The 18,131-nt window shown below is 43.1% G+C and overlaps 1 protein-coding gene across 3 annotated transcripts in view; it reads right to left on the bottom strand.

Annotated features, from left to right (window-relative positions):
- CAMK1D (calcium/calmodulin dependent protein kinase ID) overlaps positions 1-18,131 on the bottom strand; it is a 230,175-nt gene that overhangs the window by 9,112 nt on the left and 202,932 nt on the right. For all 3 annotated transcript variants that reach the window (XM_074827988.1, XM_074827987.1, XM_074827989.1), the window contains exons 7-10: positions 15,613-15,725; positions 13,785-13,863; positions 3,206-3,293; positions 2,484-2,622 (exon numbers count right to left, since the gene is read on the bottom strand). In XM_074827988.1, the coding sequence (XP_074684089.1) occupies positions 2,484-2,622; positions 3,206-3,293; positions 13,785-13,863; positions 15,613-15,725 (419 nt within the window). The remainder of the gene's footprint in view (positions 1-2,483; positions 2,623-3,205; positions 3,294-13,784; positions 13,864-15,612; positions 15,726-18,131) is intronic.

Genomic DNA, 18,131 nt, shown 5'->3' on the forward strand with positions numbered 1-18,131 from the left:
TGGCCACATCCCGTTTCCTAGCAGTATCAACATTTGACACCTTGCTGCAATTTATCAGTTACCTTAAAAATACAGACATTTAGGTCCTGCAATTAAGCTAGGCAGTCCAATCATGTCTAAACCAAATAAACCAGGAATGGCCTGAGAATCAGGCCAATACACTTGAGAAATCCCAAATGACTCATTTAGATTTTCCTGATAGGTAGCATAATAGAGCCTAATGCATCATCTCTTCTCTGCCCTAATACAGAGAACAGAATTAGGATGCAGCCTGACATAACCTACTCTCGGGCGAAGGCTGTACTTAATTGTCTTCAATGATGTGAAATTGCTTCATTTGAAACTATTTGGAGAGCTCATTAAATGTCTATTAATAACGTTAGGCAGCATTATATTTTGTAATCGTGGCACAGCTGTTTCATGTAACTTGCTGCATGGGATCCTTCTCGTGCAAGAAATCTGTCCCCAGAGGAAATCGCTGAGAAAGAAAGAGGCAGGACAGAGACCTCAGAGGTTTCCTTTTTCCCAACAGAAGGTGTTTGGTGGAGTGCATTTGATGTCAGCTCCCTTTTAATGTCACTCGTTGTATTTGCTGCTGGCTCTCCTCACTGGTTCTCTGGGGCTCCAGCATTTCCTAACTCTTCAATTTCTTTGAGGAAGGGAAGTTCTGTATTGTCTGCCAAGCTGGACTTAACCTAGGATGCTTGGAAATCTTTCAATACTTTTTTGCCTCATATTTTTGACATGAAAAAGCTTAACCTATCTTAACACATCTGGTTTTATCCTTCATATCCTGGCTGACTTCTCCAACACTGAAAAATATCGTTGGATTCTGTGCAGAGATCTGCTGGGTTCTGTAGTGGTTAAAAAGACTTTGTTCTCTTCCCACCCTTCTTGTTCACAGATGTTTTTCCATTATTATTCAGACTACTCAATGCTATTAATTAACACCATTTGAGATTGATCAAATGGATGGATGGAGATTAATTACCCCTCAGTTTAACAGCAAAGCGTGCCATCAGATGCTCTAGACCTAACTGGAGTCCAGCTTAGCCATACTGCAGCAGGAATCAAAATGAAGGGCATTTCTCCCCTGTATGGGGTTTTCTACATCGCTGCATTGCCACAGCATGGTTGGAAGTGCTTTGCGACTGGTCAGGGCTGCATCACTCCTTTGCAGGTGTCAGATGTGTGCCAGGAGCACTGTGATGCTTTTTCAGCAGCAGCTGTAGGATTTGGCACTGGGCATTGCAAAGTGGGCACTGGGCATGAATCCCCACCAGGCCCGGGATGCAAAGGGAAGGGGATCTCCCCTGGCTCAGCCACAACACAGGCTGGGAAAAACATCTCACACAGCACCCAGAAGGCAGGTCCCACCCCACCTGTGGGGGAAACAGTGCCCATGACAGCAAGAGAAACCACAGCTTCCATACAGAGCCATGGGGACCGCAGCTGGTGGCAAGTCCTCATCAAGGAGCAGAGGTTGGCTGGCAGGGGAGGCAGAGGCAGATAGCAGCGCCATCCAAAATCCATCCTGAATAGTAGGTGCTTTCAGTTCCAGAGTAGTGCGGGCTATAGTCTAGAAATGACCACTTCAGTTCCAGTGAAGTAAGCACTGGCTTGCAGTACCATAAGCTATTAGCATTCCTTCTGGTGCTGCACCCTAAAATAATCTCCTCTAATTGTAAAGTCCACATCCCTCCATTTCATGATAAAAAATCTTTACAGATGGACAGAAGAGAATAAAAGAAATGCTCAGAAGCCAGAGATTAAATAGGCTTCATTGCAAAGGAGACATTTCTGTCTTCCAAATGATCCCTTCACTGCCATGGCTCTTTCCCTGGCATTCAGAAAAAATATATATCCCAAGCACCTGATGCCATCGGGCAGCTTGCAAATCTCAATTATAGCATATAACAAACAAGGCAGCAGGCCAAGTCCTGTTGTGGTGTACAGAGCCTGAGACAAATAAACCTCTTCATACAGGATCTTAATTTGGCCCAGGAAGAGGGAAGCTGGTCAGACTGGCAGCATCAGTCTCCATGGAAAACAGAAACAGAAAGTAGGCCAATTTTTACAGAAAAATGTCTTATCATAATACTGGAAACTCAAACATAAACAGTTTGAGTAAACTTTTTCAGCTTTCAACCAAATACAACATTTTTTTGCTGTGGGGGTCTGGGTCTTTTTCCCAAGTGAAAGCCCTTTTTCTCCACAAGAAACTGTTTTTCTCTCAAAAATGCATCAAGCTAAAAACTCATTTTTTTTAGTGCACAAACTTTTCCAACTGAATCGCGGTTTTTTTGGCCAACTAAAGATGAAGGCCTCAGTCCCTTTTCAGTCCTTATTTTAAACACCTGCTTGCACAAAGCCGAACCTACTGGCAGTGAGGACTGCAGCCTGGAGGTCAAGAACAAAATGGGGATCCCGTGAATTTGCTCGGCTGTTGCAGCAGGAGCTTTCTCGGGATGTTGGCTACTCACAATCTTTCCGTGTGGCTGCATCAGGAAGTGGCGCGGCGAGGCTGAGGGTGCTTGACACGCTGGCACTCGCGCTGTCCAGGCTGCTGCCGAGGTGTAACCGTCTCATGTGTCGCACGACTGCTGTGGCATTAAACGCTTGCTGGAGCAAGAAAAAAAACAAGTAAAAAAGGAAGAATTAAAAAATTGGAGGTGGAAGGGTTACTTCTGCTCCTCTCCTGGCTGCTCAGAGTTGTCAGAAGTGAATGAGCCCATCATCTTTCAAGCTTTTCTCAATTTTTAGTTTCTAAGCTAGAAACAGCAATATCAAACCATACACATTTCTGCCCTGGTCCCACTCCCTGTTGTTCCTTCTAGCACTCAGTTGGGATGTGGCAGACTACATGGAAAGTCATATTTGATACATCCTTCCCTGCAACAACACACAGGGTGTCCTCATTGCTTCATGTCCCCCTGTGGTGCTGACCCCAACTCCATGTGTAACCATGGGTGCTTTAGCTATAAGCAGCCCCAGCTCTCTCTCTCACACTCATTATGGTTGTATACTTGGTTAGCAGCATCCTCTACAAAAGGCCCTGCAGGGCCCTGTAACCTAAGTCTGGACCAAATATTTTGACCAAAATTTTGGGCCATAAAAGCACTAACATGCTGAAAGGGTGGCCGTATGGCCACTTTTTTAGTAGAGTTATGTGTCTAAGCATCACCCCTGAGGACAGGTCACTTACTCTCCATTTGCTTTTTGCAAAGTTCTTCCGGATCTGAGCGCTGACCGACTCGTGAATGTTTTTGTTGAGCGCTGTATCACCAGCGATCCTGAAATGGACAGACAAGACAAATTTGTAAGAGATCTCTTGCTCTCCTTGAATATTCTTTCTTCTTCTCCTCAACAGAGAAGGCTGGTCCAAGTTGTGATTGCTCTTGCAGTGATGATGATTTCATTCACACAAGGGCTCAATCTTCCCACCACTGTCTCTGCTGGCAGCAGTGTTGGAAAATCTGGGGCAGTAAAAGCAAGTGTAGATAAGGTTTGTAGGTCTGGCAGCTACAAAGAGGTACAACCTTATTTTGATGGTGCATGGCTGCTTTCTATCACCATTACAGCCCTAGATGAAAACATTCTACCTTTTTTTTTCTTTACATCTAAAGATTTAACATCAACAGGCTGAGACTACTTTTAGCCTCAGCCATGCAGCAGCTTCCAGAGCCACTCCAACCTGTCTGATTTCTGTTTGCACTAGAGATTTTCCTGCCACCCTGCAACGTACTTAGCCATTCATCATGATTAATGTAGATTTACAGTAAAGCAGATACATGGAAGCTCACTAAAGCAGCACAGGCTGCAAAAATAGCTTAAGACTCAACCTAAAAACTTGACTGATCTTGCACAGTTTCTTTAACAGATAAAGATACATTAAATTATCCACCAAACACAATTATTTCAAGGGAATTTTGTTGATTCATTTAACTCCTCAAGGCATGAGATCTGTTAGAAAGTAGGCATTACAGTGAACTGATGTTGGGCCATGCGCTGGGGTAATTAGTGCTATCTAATGTAGGTGATGCCAGGAAGCAAAGATTGCTGCCTGTATTTTATGTGATGTTTTCAGAAATTAATTTTTTAGCCACAGCATAGAAAACCAATGTCCATTAGCAATAAAAATTATAAGAAATTGAATAATCCATCAGGCCCAGAGCCTCCCAGTCTGGGGACATCCAACAAAATAATCACAGGGTCTGGGGGCCTCAGTGGTCATCTAGTCCTTCCCAGCTCTGTCAAAATAATTTTGACAGATATTTGGCTAACCAGTTCTTGAAGATGTCCAAAAGATGGAGACTCCTCAGGCAACCTATTCCAGTGCCCCATTATCTCCCAGAAGACATGGAAAATAGTTTATTCCCTTTGTCTTTGAAGCATCCTTTCACATATTTGAAGACTGTTATCACGTCTTCTCTCCGCCTTCTCTTCTCTAGACTAAACAAACTGATTCTTTTACTGTTTCTTCATAACTCATATTTTCTAATCCTCTGATCTAGTGAGCTTTTCTGGACTTTCTCCAACTAGTCCACATCCTCCTTAGAGGGCGGTACCCAAACTGTTCACTGTTTTCCAACTAAGGCAGTAGAATGGCAGCATCACTTTGTGTTTCTTAAAAGATGAGACTGCTTATATATCCCAGCCTGCTGTTTCCATTTATGTGTCCCATGAATTGGAGACATTCCTTTTGTTTTGCCTAGATCATTCCGAATTGTAACCCTGTTCTTCAAAGGGCATACAGCTTTTTCTGCCTTTGTGTCAATGGCACATCTAAGAAGTGCTCTCTGGGACCAGTCTTCTCCAAATTGCTCCCCTCCTTCCTGCTGACAACACTCACTCAGGATGTCAGAGAGATGAGAGGAACTACCTGCTCTTGGGAGGAAGGTGGGGGACTAAATCCCCATCTCTCAAGAGTGGAGAGCCACTAATCCCATCTGAGCTAATCTATATTGAGTTATTCAAGAGTATTAGAGCCAGCACGATTGTGGGCAGGAAGGTGCAAGGTTCCCATTCAGAGTAGCCCACCTCCAACTGGGAAGGGCACTTGTCTGACCACCACCGCTACATAACCTCTAGCTCAAGTAGACAGAAGAACTGGTACCATGAGCAAAGCATGGCTCCCAGATGGTGCCTGACGTTCTCTCTTGGGTCCCTATGCTGTTGATGGAGAAGGGGAGGTGTTTGACTGAGAATTGGAAGATCTTCAGATCTTCCTCTGAAGAGGATTCCTTCTGATCACCTCTCCCACTGACAGGGAAGCAAGTTGGTCTGGATTTCCCACTGGGGCCAGGCAGCTAAAAGCTTGGTGAGGCAGTATCTAGTTTAAGCATCACATTCACTGTTCCATCCTCTGTCCCTCACAGGGAATATTGCCAAGCCCAGCACAGACTCTGATGGATCCCATGCAGTATATACTCCCAGAGGGACACAAAGCCCAGCTGGCCGTGCACTCACCATAACTGCATTTTCTGTATTTCTCTAGCATGAAATCATCATGTGAAGCAGCTCCTACAGCTTTACCACAGCCACACCTACATGACCCAAATGACATGACACAGTGTCCCTGACTGCCTCCAGGTCACTTCTATGAAGAGTTGACCAGAAGCCTGAGAGGACTGTAGCTGTATTGTCTGCCCTGCACAGCTCTTTAGCTTAGGTGCAAAGTGTGTGCAGATTTGCGTCCACTCTCCTTGAACACTGCTCAGCTCTTCAGAGTAGAGAGTCCCTAGCAGATTTTCCTGGTGGGAATGAAAACTGCTAGTCAGAGTCAGTCCAGAATGTCATGAGCACTCTGCTCTGTCCAAGAACATCTCCTCGGTGAAGGCTGGTGCCCTCAACATGTACCAGCTGGAAGCACTGACCGTCATACTACAGATCTGCAGAAGAAAACTAAGCCGAACACTTAATATGTGGACAGCTACAAGCCAAAGTATCTGTTCAGTAACTGATCAAAAAGACCAAGCTGCAAAGAGAATATTTACTTACATTTGTGAAGAACATTTTTTCTCCAAAGCTAATGAAGCATTTTGCTTTATGAACAAGTTTGTTAACAAGCTGTATAAGCACAGATCATGTTTTCCACTTGTCAAATTTTATTTTGGAAACGTGGACAGAACAAGTTCTTGGGGTATGATACCCTTGCCAGCTCTTCCAGAAGATCTTTCTTGCCAGTCTCCACAAGGATTTTCAAATGCATTTTTGCTATATGAAACTTTTCATCGGGTATGTAGCTCAAATACAGCCTATATATTTTTTTGAGTTTAGGGATCATTTTCTGAAATGCTGGTGGTTTCAATAAGGAACTGCTGGTTCCAATAGTTCACAAACTGTTTTCTACCACCACTAACTCTATGTTCACTATGCAACTCTTGTAATTCCAGAAAAAAAGTCTTAGTATTTGGGTGTTTCCCAAATAGGCAAGATAGTACGTTTCCTTCATAAGGGGATGGACAAACACGCTGTGGAGCCTTTCGATGCTACAGTGGTGGGGACCATCCCACATCTAAAATCTCTTCAGCAGCGTTACAACCTTGCAGATGCTAGTCTTTAATCAGAGTGAAATAACAGCAGTATTTTGTTAGCATAGCAGGATCTGTTCAAACATGTGCTGGTATGCTGAACAGTGTGGCTCAAAATGCACCCCTGGCTGCCAAATCCAGGTGTGGGATCATTTTCCAAGCCACCTCTGAAGAACTATCCTATTAATGGTGCAATGCTGTAATGAGGGCTGTGCTTTTATACTGTATTTTTCACTTGGATGATCTTGAAACTTTTATAAAATACTCACAGAGTTATAGTGTTTATACTATAGTTTTGCTTCTAGGAAAACAAAAGAAATGCTAACATCCATTCGCTGTTGATGTTTTGCTGGAGATGTGGTGGTTTAAGGACACAGGCAAGAGAAGTGGAGGTGAGCAGGTAGAAGTCATATCTTTTATACAATCAACTAGTAGAGACTGAAAAATGAGATAGGTTTTTGGGCATGCAAATCTATCCCGAGGTGGGCATCATGAGCATCATCATATCTATAGTGAATGGATTTAATCACAAAATTTAGTTCCTATAATGAGAAGAAATGAATGCATGAAATTTAATAGAGATACATGTTTTAAAGAGTGTTATAGTCGCCCTTCCACCTTTCCCTAACCCTCCAAGTCCACAAGCTATAAGCCATCTTGCTTTTCCTTTTAGGACAAAAATACCTTAGCTTCTTTCTTTCTTCCTCCCTCCCCTGCACAACATACCCTCCTCCTACAGGACTCAGCTTCATTTTTCCTGAGAAACCGCCATCTTGTGTTTCAGAGATGATCAAACTGATGCATACCTAGTCAAACCCTGAGCAATAATTCTTGGCTTTGCAGTTAACTTTGAAGTTAACTGTGTCAGCACTGAAGCTTGTTTTCACCAAATATACCAGTTGGCCCAGTAAAAGAGACAACTTCTACCTGCTACATATGTATACAAAAATAAAATTAAACAAATCAGAATGATGCATGATCTGTTGTTATGTTGAGCATCACCCAGAACTTAGCAAGGACCGATTAGCCTACCTGGAACTTGGCTTTCCTCTCAGGGTCCCCATTTTGCAGCACCTGAAAGCAGCTACATCCCTACAGTGGTTTGGGAAACTTCATGTTGAAGTTGGTCTTACATCCAGTTGTAGATATATAAGTGTCTCAACATAGAGAATTGGTTACCAAGGGCCACAATCTGGTGATTCTTCATCACAAATACTTCCACTGAAGCTAAGAAGGATATTTGTCACGAATAACTGTAACAAATTTAGCCCTGCACATGAGAGGAATCTAATCTAATGATCAAACATTATTTCATGGTATCTAATTTATTTTAGCTATCTGGCTTCAAAGCTATCACAGCAATTTATCTGGCCATACCACTTCTAAGCTTTGAGAGGAACCTCTAACAAAGACAAAAGCAGTACATTTCCTTTTGGATGGTTCTTTGTTAGCATACTGCAAGCACATGTCTCTCGCATCCTCCCTGCCCATGATGGCAGGCAGAGTCTTTCATCTACCATTATTTTCTGAACCTTCATACTGAAGGCAGCCAACTCAAATGCTGTGCTGGCCAAGCAGTGCTTGGAAATACTCTTGAGTATGATGACAGGAAACATGGAGTTAGCTGTAAGGGATAATGCTGAAGGATCATAACTTTTCTATACATACATACACACACATATACACATGCATGCGTATAAATATATACACACACACTGTATCAGTGATGTTCCAAAATAAATAGAGTGCAGGGACAAATTCGATAAGAGTTTGATTTAATGTTGTAAACATCAGCAGTTCCCTTCAGGGAGCCCTTTTCACACTTCAAACAACATTGTCTGAGAACTGAGCTCTTTGTAAACCATGTGCTTTCCCTGGGTGGAAATTATTATCTGGCTTGTGCTCGCTGGCACATAATAAACACTCAGGGTCATGGTCACAATTTGCAGAGGCTCAGTTCTTGCCAAAACTTTGCGATTCTTCAGCATAGGAGGGGATGGACATCAGCATATCCCAAGTATCCACTGTTCCTCTGCACAAGCAGTGGGGAAAGGCAAGGGCCACACTTGTACCTGTGGACACAGGTCTCTAATTTAAGTGCCACAGCCTCCTTCTCCCCTATAAAGTCTATACAGGGAGGTGATACATACATCACCCTTTAATTTAGATGTCCCAAGTTGCCTTCGATGCCATAACCGGCTTCAGCACACAGCTCTAAATCCCATTTAAGGTCACTTGGGTAATGCTTGACAGAGCAAATAAATTCACAACATGCCTTCCAAATCCTATACTAGCTTCCTAACTATTGGACCTCCCCCTTGCCCTCTGAGGGCTGTTTTCTTTTCCTCTGACCCAAACCTGGAGGGTGAATTTGGGGCTGCAGGACACACCTGATGGGGAACGCAGTGTGGTCCTATAGCTGGAAAAAACAGGTCCTCGGGTTTCTGCTGCTCGCCCTTAATCACTGCAGCCTGAGCAACTGCCCTAAACAGGATGTGGGTTCTGACACGGCAATATATTTAATAAACTTAATTGCTGTCATTAATGTAAGTTAGGGAAACATTAAAATGTATCAAGCTGCAGCAAAATTACCCCATTCTTTTGTTACCTTCATTTTCCACGTCCTTTTCAAAAAGTCACAGTGGAACAACTAATCAGAACATTGCACCTTTGCAACACACCATAAACAGTGCAAACCTCAGTGAAAGATACGCTATAAAATAAATAACTTTTCCAATGGAAAGCATAAGTCACCTGTATATTAAACTGGAGAAATCTGTATAAGTGGACAGATTGTACAGGCTGGGGTGTAATCATTATACCAAGTCTTACATATTGTACTGTTTCAGCTACAACACTTCACTGCAATTATTAGCCTCCTTTTCTGCCAACTCTGAGTTTAACATACCGTCCCCCTGCCAAGGCCATTTGATTATAAATAGAAAAACATCACGTAAATGCAGGCATGTGGAGAGCAGATACAGCACAGAAAAGTGGGCCATTCGGAAGAAGTATTTACTTTTTTTAGGGTCTGATCCTGTACAAACATTTAGTCATGTGAATAGCTGGCTATTCTAGAGCGGTTTCCCGAAATTCAAAGAAATTATTAACCTTAAAGGCACAAATGTAATAACTTGCAAGATCCAGTTCTTGCAAGCCTTGTTTGGAAGTTTTTAATAAAATTATGGTAATTAAAAAAAGAGGTGTATTTTGGAATCAGTTTGTTCTTCACAAATGTTACATATTGAAACAAAAAAATCTCATGACCAGTTTGCTATCTCATGCACAGTTATTTTTATCACAATCAGATTATAAAGTTTGTGTGAAATACTCATGAATTGATAGATTTCTCCCTAATTTGTGGCTGATCCCAATGATCTGATACTGCGGGGGCAGATTTCACAGGAGGAACAAAAAGGGAAAGCTGGAAAATGTCACTACATGGAACCAATTCATCATATATATTAATTATCTACCATTTGCACAGCACCAGTGACTTGGGTAGATGTTCTGTGTTCTGCTGGTGAGACAAGGAGACAAGCCCTCACTGAAGTCAGTGGCAAAATTCCCATTAACCTCAGTGGAATCAGGATTTCATTTCATGCAAACTCTAAGGTTCAAAGATGTTCCTCCAGTTCACTCCTCTAACCAACCAGTTGTGCAGACAAAAAAATGAAATGCTATTAAGGGCTACTTGAAGTGAAAGCACTATGTAAGAGCATATAATTTATGGGACCACTTGAAATCTGCTCTGACCATCTCTTCCCACTAAGTCAATAGTTTTATGCACCTCATTGCTTTTGATCACACACAGAGAAGACAATGCTATGTAAACCCTATGGAAGGTGATGTTGCTAATGAGGATGTATGGTGAAAAATACATGCTCATGTGAAAAGGTAGTATGGGATGCTCCCACTACAAAAGGCTTGGTACCCTCTCTCTGTTGACTGAACATGTGCACCCTTATCTCTGACTGCTGCAGCACTGAATGCAGTCACGAGAGAGAGGAACTCAAGCCTGGACTTGTTGGAAACTTAAATATGCCCAGGCTGAGAGAATAACACAGCTGACCATTGAGAGGAAGCACAGAGCTCTCCTCCTCCTCTACCAAAAAGGCCTTTCCTTCCGTCAAAGGGAAGGGGAGGATGCCATTGCAACAGATATAATGGCTAGAATGAGAAAAGAAGCAGTAAAAACCTCATTATTTACTAGCATAAGCAACCTGGGTGGAAAATGTTTCTTGATCAATGGTTTGGCAAAAGGACATCCTATCGTTAACTCTGAAATAACAGATAATATCCGGGTGAGTAGCCTTGATTATCCAAAAAAGCATTTATCACTTCAGGATCCAAACCCTCCAAAACATCACTGCACCACTCTCCAGAGAGGTCCATAACTGCAATATTTATGTTACAGGAAGCTTTTCAGAGCAAGGGGGAATGAGACATTGAGTTTTGCTCAAGAGCACACTGGGGAGGACAGAGGCATATCTTTGGAAATCTCCATGCTTTGCCTTCACTGTACAACTGTCATTCTGTAATCCACTGGCACATACTGTCTCTGTGTCAACGGGAGGTGGATTTGTGGTGTGGGGTGGAAACATGGTGAATATTTTAAGCCTCCCTACTGCAGTGCCATTCGTATGTCCGACATTTCAAAGGCTGACCCTGGGCCATGCTTTACATGGCTGGGAGGTAGCGCTACAAATGAACCACTGCCTTGCAAAGTCAGCCTGTCAGAAGAAGACCCCCTGCCACAGAAATGGGGGAAAACCCTTTTTGGGGGTTGGTTTTAAATGGAAGATTGGATTCTGTAGAAAGTATCAGAAATTATGGAGCAGTCTGTGAGTTTCCATTGGCCCCTGGCCATGACATGCAAAAGAAAAAAAAAAGGAATGAAAACACTTTTTATCATTTTGTTCCTTTAGGAGGGCCCAGAAGCTGTGTGTGTTACAAGTGCCACGTTTCTTTGTTGCACTCCAGCAACCAACACAGATGTAGGAGGGCCAAGAGCTGGATGCTGATGTTTTGTGTATTTTGGATGTACGGCTTTGGAAAATCTGCCTCTGAGTTATACAAATGGTCACCTCATTCTCTGCTGGGAGTTGCATTCCCATTGTTTATTCTGTATTTCTAATATTGACTTTTGTAACTTGTTTAATTTCCTGAGGCTCAGGTCAGTATCATTTAGAAATGTTTTCTTTTTTTTCATCTCATGAAAGCTGGATTTAATTTCCCAAATTTCCTTTTTGTCACACAGACAATGCAGTTATTGATGGGACATTGGAAAAGGGCAGGCCCAGGTCTTGACTTCTCCTCATCTCGCATTTGTATTGATGCCAGCCACTGATGCAGCTAAAAAACATCTGTACAATGTTTCTCATTGTCATTGGCATGGGGATGAAAACAAGACCCTTGCTTTTCTCAATGATTTACATTGTCTTCTGCATCCCAAGCCTTTCCTAAAACTTTTTAATTGTAAAGGCTGAGCCTCAATTTTATCTTCAGCCTAATTGGTAATCACAGCAAAAATCTGGAGTCAGACATTGGTACATCATTCCCACTCTGAAGAAATCAGTGCCATTTCACTGTATTTCTACCACTTACGTAGTCATAACTTACTAAACGCTTTCATGAGTGCCAAATCATTAAGAAATGATGGGGGCAATTCATCAGCAAGTCAGAACGGTAAACACCTTTGAAAGGATTTACTTTCTGTCTAGTCCCAGGACTGAAAGCAGCAATGAGATGAGGCAAACCAGTGCGTGTCAGAGAGAGAAGCATTAACCCCTTGGAGCCAAACTTAAGTATTTGTTCTAGAGCTACAGCCATTAAGTTTTACTCTGCTTTGAAATTTAATATGATTTTAAGCTGAGTACCAAGCTGTCTGGTACCCTCATGACTGGAAAGGTTGTGGACTGTGTCCAAAATCCATGTCTGCTGAGGAAGCAGAGATGACGAGATCCCCACTGACAAAGCTCCCCAGCTTCAGAAGGATGCAGACTCCATCCTATGAACGACTGTCCCCAAATCCCAGCAGAAAGCAGTGCTACCTTAAAACTCACTGCCAACTTCTATGCCCATGTTTTTCTTACCATACATTTTATACTTAACTATACTACTTGAGGCTGATCCCTGGGCTCAAATTGTATCACCAGGACGGTTTTGCGGTCCATCACACTGTTGAGCTAGTTATGACACTGGTGCAGTTGCTTTTCTGAGGAGCTATGGATGCTAAAGAAAACCATCTGTTCCCCTGTGAATGCCCAGCCTAATGCTCTTCTCCAGCCAGACCTCCAGAAACTGCAAAAGGAAATGGCATTTGTGGTAATTATGACAGCATAAAAACACAGTCTAATGCACACCTGGGGTGAAAATGCCATGCCATTGACTCCTTTCTGTTGCAGCTACTATAACAACCAAAATAATATCTCACTTCATATATAATGATCTCTGGCCTAAAAGACTCACATCCAGATCCCATTTGTGGGTGCAGCTAGTAGTGTGGGGTGGTGCTCAGTCACTCAGTTGGTCAAGAGTACATGAGCCACTCTTGTTTCAGCTACATAATCCTTGGGTAACGCTGGTGAAGTCATCCATGCAAAGGTATCATCTAATTTAAAGTGCTTAACAGAGGTCAAAATTACAAATACAGTCAGACCAGGTGCTTTTCTGTAGTGACTAGAGATAACATTGCTATAGCCAATTCAGACTCAACTTATCTCTCTCTAGGGTTTCCTATCTTTTCCATTCAACAAGAGAGGATAAACAGCATGTGAAACAAGCTCCTTAGTGCAAGCAGGAGGTATACTATCATCTGTAAACCACAGATGAGGACTTCCTGCTTCATGGGATGCTCTTAAGTACTCTGATATTACTTTGGCAGGGTTCTCACGAGCAGGTTGATACCCAGCCTTCTGTATACCTGCAGAATTTGACCTTTTGCTCCAAAATACGATTTCAGGGTTCAATCATTTTGGCATATCCCATTGCTGCACTACAGTCAATGTACATAATTCAGCATTTCACTGAATCCTTACACAGATACTCAACAGGTTGGTGCGTGAGATTAAAGTCCATCATGGTTTTCCAGGAAAATCTCGAGGACAAAGGTGGGGGTTGTATGAATAGAAGCACAGAGTTATTTAATAGAGGTTAGTATACCATGTGACAGAAAAAACACTTCCACCCATGAATGTAAAATAATGTTCTCTCTCCTGAGCGTTTCACACAGCAGTGACTGTTACCTACCAAGGGTGCCGTGCTGCTTGCTCGCAGGTATATCTTTTATTAGGGTCCTTTTCCATCAAATTCCGAATGAAGTCTTTAGCTGTAAAAAAAAAGAGATAATAATTTAAAGCAATAGGGTTTATGCTCAGTTCTGCTGCCAAATGATGAGCCAACAGCATTGATCAGGCTACTAAGTGCCATCTGGCTGCAGCACCAGAAAATGGCCCTGGGTCATTTGTCATTTATTAGTATAGCTATAACCAAAGTGACTTAGGACCAAATCCAAGCTATACGGTATGGCAGATAAAAGCTGAAGGCATCTACTCCTGCAAGTATATTTAAGAGTGGGATGGATCATTTGGAGTCAGCAGAATACAAGCCTGCCAGCTCCTGGCTCCCTGGTTAGCCAAGTTCCTCTGACCTTCTTAGTGGTCTGAATATGGCCACATCTGTTGGAGATGCTGGTAAACAGAGTGAGAAAGGCAAGGAGGAGGTCAGATGCCACAGTAAGAGGAGCTTCTCATTGCTCACTCCAAGCAGTCACACACATGGGCAGCTGTGAGGACATGTTGCATATTTAAAAACAAGTTACAGAAGAAAATGGACTCCCTTGAGTATGAGGTAGTGTGTTTTTAATCAACAATAAAATGGAAGGAAGGGAGATCAGAGCATGGCATGCATCCAGTGGTTTCAGGAAAGAGTAGCTGAAGGAGCCACAGCAAAGCCAAATATGGCAGGAAAATGTTTGTGCTGATTTAGGTGATGGACTTTCCCCCCAAATGCAAAAGGGTCTGCCAGAAGACCTTCATATTTTCTCCAAAAACCCTTATGGACTTAAAAAAAACTTCTCATCACATATATTTTCAAGCAATCCATCACAATGATATCTGGACCGCAGATGTAAGCAGCATGAAATGTTGTTCTATGCCGAGATAATAGGATATATAATAATCTTTAAAATAAAACACTTATTTTTATATCTCCCCTGCCTTAATCAGTAATACTAATGAATCAGAAAACTGCATTTCTAGGGATATTGTTGATTGATAAAATATTCCTAGCATTCATTTCTTCGCCTGCATGAAATGGCTGATGTTCCCCTGGGTTGGACAGAGCAAGGACACTGAGCTTGCGCGACCCCTTAAGTGACCACACAACACGTCAGTGGCACATGTGGGGTACAATGCTGACCATGTCCCTGCTGTCACCTATAGACACTGATGTTGGCAGACCATAAGCCATGCTGGAGCCAGAAGCCTTGAGACATATTTTGCCTGTAACAGGTTGGTACATCTGCCTCTCTGCCAGACTGACTACAGCAGGGACAGGCAGGCACTATGGGTTAAATGTCTTCTGTGCTGGGTGAGGAACTAACTGGGTGAGCTATCTGGATCCAACCATGTGGACAGTACTCCCAGTTTCTGAATCTGCTTACCCGCCTCATTTGGAAGCCATTAATTTCTTCGGTTCTTTGCAGTATACACTGCAGACTCGCCTTGGACCTGCAGTGCAGTGTCAGTAACAGAGCCAAGCTAGTTTGCCACATTATTAATAACACATCAACCATCTGCTTTTATTTGTATATGATGAAGAAATTAAACTGCTTTGTCTTCTTGGGACAGTCTTCTGCTATCTTCACCTTCTGTTCCAGCTATGCTTTAGTGATTTGTATGTGGCTGGACAATGGTACTTAATTTGCTCTCTTGCAGAAATAAACTCCTGTAACTGAGCTGAAAGAAATGGTTTTCAGTTAAAAGGAGCTCCACACATGATGGAGGGTGCCCAGAGGAGCATATCTGCAACAAGCATGAATGCATGCATCATTCTTCCAATCAAATGAGCTTCTTACCAGACTCAGAGATGTCATCCCAATATGGAGAGTCAAACTCATACTCCGCCTTAAGGATCTGCTCGAAGAGTTTGGAGTCATTTTCATCATAAAAAGGGGGATACCCACAGAGCCTAATGGAGAACAAGAAAAGAGAGATGTGACCCTTGAACCTGTCTCTGCCAAGAAGGTGAGAAAGAGGGAGGGAGAAGCAGGAGAAACTCTTGTTTAAGACTTGCCCCAGTAGGTTTTCAAGCAGGTAGGCTCTACCATGAGAGAAGTTTGTTCAGGGACATGTAAACCCACTTCTGAAGATTGTCACCATCCCAGACAAAGAGGAATTCTGCATGGAAACCTGGTGATGTTGATCCTACACTGAGCCATGCAGATATCCTGGCCTCCCTCTGCATGCTTTTGGGTGTTTATCCAGAGGAATAGCTTTATTACACAACCATAAGCCCTGCCATTCCCTCCTATACATGTGGTAGAGAGGAGCTTTCATGAGTTACACCCTACATCCACAGAGCACCAGTCCCTCTCGTTCCTCAACACAACTATTCCCCTTTCAGGAGTCTTCTCCATACTGGCTTCACTGCTCTGGTTGTCCTCCTGCACTGTTCCCACCCAATACCTTACACAAGCCAGTTGTTACACTGGCTTTATTCTCTCCCAGATGGTGGAGAGGCAGCGCAGTGGCTCTGCAGACATGCAAGCACAGCAGAGCCTTTGAAACTGGGACACACAAGAAGTAGCAACACCTACCCATCCACCTGCATGGCATCAGGATGGGTTTTTTAGCACAACCTGTGGTCTCTACATTGTACAAGAGACCGTAGCTGTATAGGAAGGTTTGTTGTACAACTGGGGAGCCACCAGCCACCTGCATGGGCCTCTTCTCCACCACAACAGGGAGGAAGAGCTGGTGCAAAGCAGGACAAGGAGCCCCACGGAGCTATCAGGCAGAGAGCAGAATGCATCTGCAGGCTGTGCTGGGCTCTGAGTCCCCAGGCACAACAGAAGGATATTGGGGAGCTACTCAACCTCTGCAGCAGAGCCTGCACGGGCTGCACATGGACCTGCTGCTGTTGTGGAGACACACGGAGAGCCTCTCCCTTTCTCACTTCTGCAAGTGATTTTGCTGCCCACATCAAATTGCCTACCTTGCCTAAGGCTAACAACAGTCCTGTCCTGGTTTTCAGTATTTATAATCAGACTTCTCAGAAAACCTAGCCCCAGGACAAGCAGGACATTGAACATTATTTGCCTAGTTTGAGCTAAAACACTCAGGGTGCATGGTCTCAGTGCTGCAGACAGCAGGGATAGTCACTCCACCGAGGTAGGGCTCCTCCAGCCCTGCAGACATGGGAAAAACACAGTCAGCACTGTGCTAAACAAATGCAGTCATAAAACTAGTGTGTCGGAGATCCCTCACGTCCAGATGATGCTGCATGCAGTAGTCTGTCCCTCTCTGTACAGCAAAGATATCCCTTCCTCAAGTTTTAATACCAAATGCTGCAAAGTACCAGATTTACCTCTGAGGCTGATCCAAGGTTTTAGCAAACCCATCCTGCTCACAGTTAAACAGGCCTTTCTGCCTCTATTGTCTTGCATAAAGGTGATGCACTTTTTTCTCTTATCTCTAATCTATGGTGTAAATTCTTTCTCATACTTTGCTGATATTGAAATGATCTTTTTCCTAAAGTTTTCTTAAACCCTGAGTCAATCAACCTCAATAAAGCATTTGATTGGAGAGAGGCAGCCATTATAAAGAGACTGAAGACCTAGCTGAAACGCTACACTGTAGCAACAATAGAACAAGGGGAGGGGAACTATAAGAAATGAAATACTCAAGTTATTTATAACCTAAAGCCAGCCCGCTGCCCTGGAGGTTATTTGAACCAACTCAACACTTGAGGTGAAAGGAGCAATGTTTTGTTAGCTCTGAAGAGCCAGTGTGCTTGATAAATAATTTAACTACTGAGATGTTGATCTGCGTCAGATCCATATTGACCTGGAAGAACTCTACTGAAATTTGCAGCGTTCAGATGAATCCACTATGGTTCAGCTGAATCAGAAATCTCTCTCTTTATCTTGCAAAGCAGATGAGCCAGTCCTCATTTATGTCCCACTGGATGACTGCCATTATCAAAAGCAAGTAAGATAATAACCTCATGCCAGACAAGAATTTATGTTCAGAGCAGGACTGCATACCTACCTAGTGGGTACGTGTTTGTGTATGGGACTCGATGGAGCACCTCCTACATGAAAACCAGCAGTGGCTGTCTCTCACAAGTGGTGTATGAGAAAGGTCATTAAAAATGGTGCATTTAACCAAACCCCCAAAAGCTAGTATGCACCTGGATGACGCATCTGGTGACCGAATGCAGAAACTGGATCCACAACCAGGATCCAGCTCTATAGGTTTCTATGAAGAACATTTATATAACTTGCTTTAATGTAATAAATATCATTGCTTATGTCCCACAGTCTTGTAGGGGGATGCACACAAACTGATTTTCACCTTCCTCCTCTTTTTTCAC

The sequence above is a fragment of the Strix aluco genome, chromosome 5 (assembly GCF_031877795.1).
Source record: "Strix aluco isolate bStrAlu1 chromosome 5, bStrAlu1.hap1, whole genome shotgun sequence".
Lineage (NCBI taxonomy): Eukaryota > Metazoa > Chordata > Aves > Strigiformes > Strigidae > Strix > Strix aluco.